We start from the raw sequence: 3,465 nt of genomic DNA on the forward strand, positions 1-3,465 counted from the left end.
TTAAAGAAAATAAATTAACCATAAATAATAATAATAATAAATTATAACATACTAAAAAAGAGTATTAAAAATACTTAAAAAAATATTATATAAAAAATATAATAGATAAAAATATAAAAAATTAAATATTTAAAAAAATAATATTATAATTTAATAGCATATTCTTCCTAGTAATTATCTATCTAAAAGCAATTTTAACTAATGTTATTCAAACAAAATTTATTTTATCAAAATTAATTTTAGTATAAAATGATCAAATATAAATTATATTGACACTTGACACAGATTCACTTTTATCCAAAATCAATCCTATAAAATCACTTTTATTCAAATTTCAATTCGACAAAAGCTAATTCATTATATTTTCTAATTCATTATATTTTGGACATCTTTATATTTTATTTTTCAATAATTAATGAAATATAACCTACTATCTTTTGAAAAAAAATATTCATTATACACTAAAAAATTAAAAATTATAATTTATTCCCTCAATTTTTTTAATTGAGGATCCATAATCCATTCCCATCAAACAATCCCAAGCACCCACGGCTTCTAAAAATAAACTTCTGGTAGGGATGATACAGATAAACCATAGCGATAGTTAGGCATCCTTACAAAATGTTCATAAGATTTGCAATTTTCTCAATCCAAATGAATCTCAGTTAAATTAAGAATTTACTTATAGACAAATTCTCCTGAAATCTAGTTCTTGTCGAGCAAGAGACAGGAATTGAAGTTGGGCTCAATCTCGCTAGTGGTTAACACAAGAATTAATATTTAATGAGATCGAGGATGGCTCCTCAATTGGCCAATAATATTTCAGATTTTGATACACAAGTTCACAAGACAAATCTGCATTCTAGCCATATATATCTGAACCCTTGATGGGAGACAACCAGAAAATGCTTATTCTTACTTGCTTGGCCAAAGGCAAAAGAAACTACCGAATTCCTCAAAACGGTGAAAAACAAAAACCAAAAGACAAGATACAATTAAGCTACAAAACAGATGGCAAAAGAGTTTGCAACTTTATACATTGCATAATTCATACAAAAAAATATATACATAGAAAAGCAAACAGGAGAATAAGAAAAAAAAAGAAGAGAGCAAGTAACCCCAGCATATATTAATCATCGTTATTATGGTTATTGATTCGGTGATTCCATACAAAAAAGACGGAAAATTAACACGACGGAACGACGCCGTATCCATTGAGAGGGTCAACCTCAGTGCGCTTGGCGAATCTGCCTTTGATCCTTGGCCTCGTTTCTGCATAAGCCTTACGAGAAGCGTAGCGAATAGTCTTCTCGAACTTTCGGTTCTTCCTCTTCTCCCGATACCTCAAAACCCTAGCTTCCCTATCCGCCGCCGAGAACTGCGCCGTCACCGTCACTGCCTGGTTCCCTCCCTCCACCGATGACGCTACCTTGCAGTTCGATATCTCAGACATCGCGTTCCCGTCCGGCACAACACCAACGTCCATCGACGACGACGACACCTAAACGATCAAAAACGCAAAAAACGAACAGGAAAAGTTCAAAACATTACTTCACACTTCACATAAGAAACTGGAAAAGAAAATGAATCAACTCTAGAGATTGTTCTTACGCTATGGCTCATCTGTGACTGTGACTGAGATTGCGAGTTGTACTTGTAGCCACCGTAGGCGAAAGGCTCAAAGTAGTGCTCGTTAGCGGTCTTGCTCTGCACCGGAACAACTCCGTCGGTGGTGGCGGAGCTCTTCGGCTCCGATTTGGGATCCACGTTGCCGTAATCCAGATCTACATACGGAACCTGTTCCATCTCCTGGAACATGTACTGAGACGAGTTCAGATCTGCCTTGGAAGGGTTAGAAGGTGTGGGAAGGAGCCAGGAAGCAGCCTCGGCCTCCTCAGTGCTGACATCAACATCCGCATCAGCATCGGCGTCGGAGAAGAACCTGTGGTCATCAAGGAAGTTGACCGGAGACTTGACGGTAGCGGCGAGGGAGTGATAGAAGGGAGTGACGGGGATTCGCTCGTGGCGGGAAGCGAGAGGGTTGGCGGAGTGGATATCGCGGTCGCAGGCGAGGCAGAGGGAGGCGGCGTCGGCCTTGCAGGTGACGTGAGCAGGTGCCTGCTCGCAGACCTCGCAGAGTGAGACTCGAGGGTGGCGGGAGGCGAGCTTGTTAGCGGCGTGGACCTTGGAGTCGCAGGGGGAGCAGAGGAAGGCGGCGTCAGGGCGGCAGTAGACGGTGGCGGAGGCGGACTTGCATGAATCACATAACTTGGAAGCCATGGTGTGATGGCTCCGTGGAAAAATGAAAATTCTTGTGTTTGTTGTTGTTTGTGATATGGTTATGGCTGTGGAGGTGGTTGAAGATAGGTGGCGTGATTATGCGAAACAAGTCTATCTGGTGGGGACCGGGAGATCTGGGGAATGGCCAATGGAAGAGTGACGCGTGGACATGCCTTAGCCAAATGCAAGAAATTATCAGGGGTGGAAGGGAGTTTGACAGCGACGGAGGGAGGTTAATAGTCTTTAGTAGGTTAGGGGACCGAGCGGTGGTGTGGCATTTGAATGCGTCGGACCAACTGTCGTTATCTTGGTGGACCCTACATTGCTGCTGTGTGGCTAGGGACTTTGTACTAGGGCATAAACACTCCTTCTCATTGTCACCCCCGCTATGTTTTCGTGGTTATTGTCCGTCTTAATATTCCTCTCTGCGTGCTTATCACTCCACTATATATTTAGAATTTGATTTAGTTTTCGGCATTTAGTTTCTTCGGATAACTTTTCAATTTTTATGTCAACGATAAATATGATTTTTTTTATTTAAATTAAAAATATATAATATTTACCGATTTAAATAAACTTACAATTATTTACTAAATAAAATACATTTTGGGTCACATCTCGGATGCGAGAAAACTATACTAAAAGCGTATCACGGATACACTGTTACTGTGTTGTGACACACCACGTGCTAGTCATATCTCGGATGCACCCGAGATATGAACAAAACTATATCTCGGATGCAGTGCATCCGTAATATGACCATAATTAGTTTTTACCCACTACATTCGAGATATGCACAATTAGATTGATTAGGGACAGTGCATCCGATATATGGTTTGGGGCATATATAAACCCACAACATCCGAGATCAGCGTGGATTAGGGTCATTTTTTTCAAACTTTTGAGATTTTGCACGTGTGAAAGTGAGATTCTTCACGAGCTATGGCCCCCGAGTATATGTCCGCACAGGAGGCATTAATAGGCTGAACGATACTTGGCACGTAGCTGGAGCATTGGACTTTGAGGTTAGTGTTTAATGTTTTTTTTTTTTAATTTAAATCGGTAAATGTTATATTTTTAATTTAAATAAATAAATATCCGTGTTTAATAGGTTTAAAATTTGTAGATTTATATAATTATCTTGTAATGCATTTAGGGTGTTAGTCTTTAGTGACTTAGAAATTT

At 39.4% G+C, this 3,465-nt stretch overlaps 1 protein-coding gene across 1 annotated transcript; it reads right to left on the reverse strand.

Annotated features, from left to right (window-relative positions):
* Positions 1-1,012: 1,012 nt before the first annotated feature.
* On the reverse strand, positions 1,013-2,829 carry LOC112782778 (zinc finger protein CONSTANS-LIKE 4). The gene is made up of 2 exons (XM_025825357.3): positions 1,612-2,829; positions 1,013-1,501 (listed from the first exon to the last, which is right to left on the reverse strand). The coding sequence occupies exons 1-2, from the start codon at positions 2,278-2,280 to the stop codon at positions 1,187-1,189; spliced, it is 984 nt and encodes a 327-aa protein (XP_025681142.1). The 5' UTR covers positions 2,281-2,829; the 3' UTR covers positions 1,013-1,186.
* Positions 2,830-3,465: the final 636 nt, after the last annotated feature.

Source organism: Arachis hypogaea, chromosome 20 (assembly GCF_003086295.3).
Source record: "Arachis hypogaea cultivar Tifrunner chromosome 20, arahy.Tifrunner.gnm2.J5K5, whole genome shotgun sequence".
NCBI lineage: Eukaryota > Viridiplantae > Streptophyta > Magnoliopsida > Fabales > Fabaceae > Arachis > Arachis hypogaea.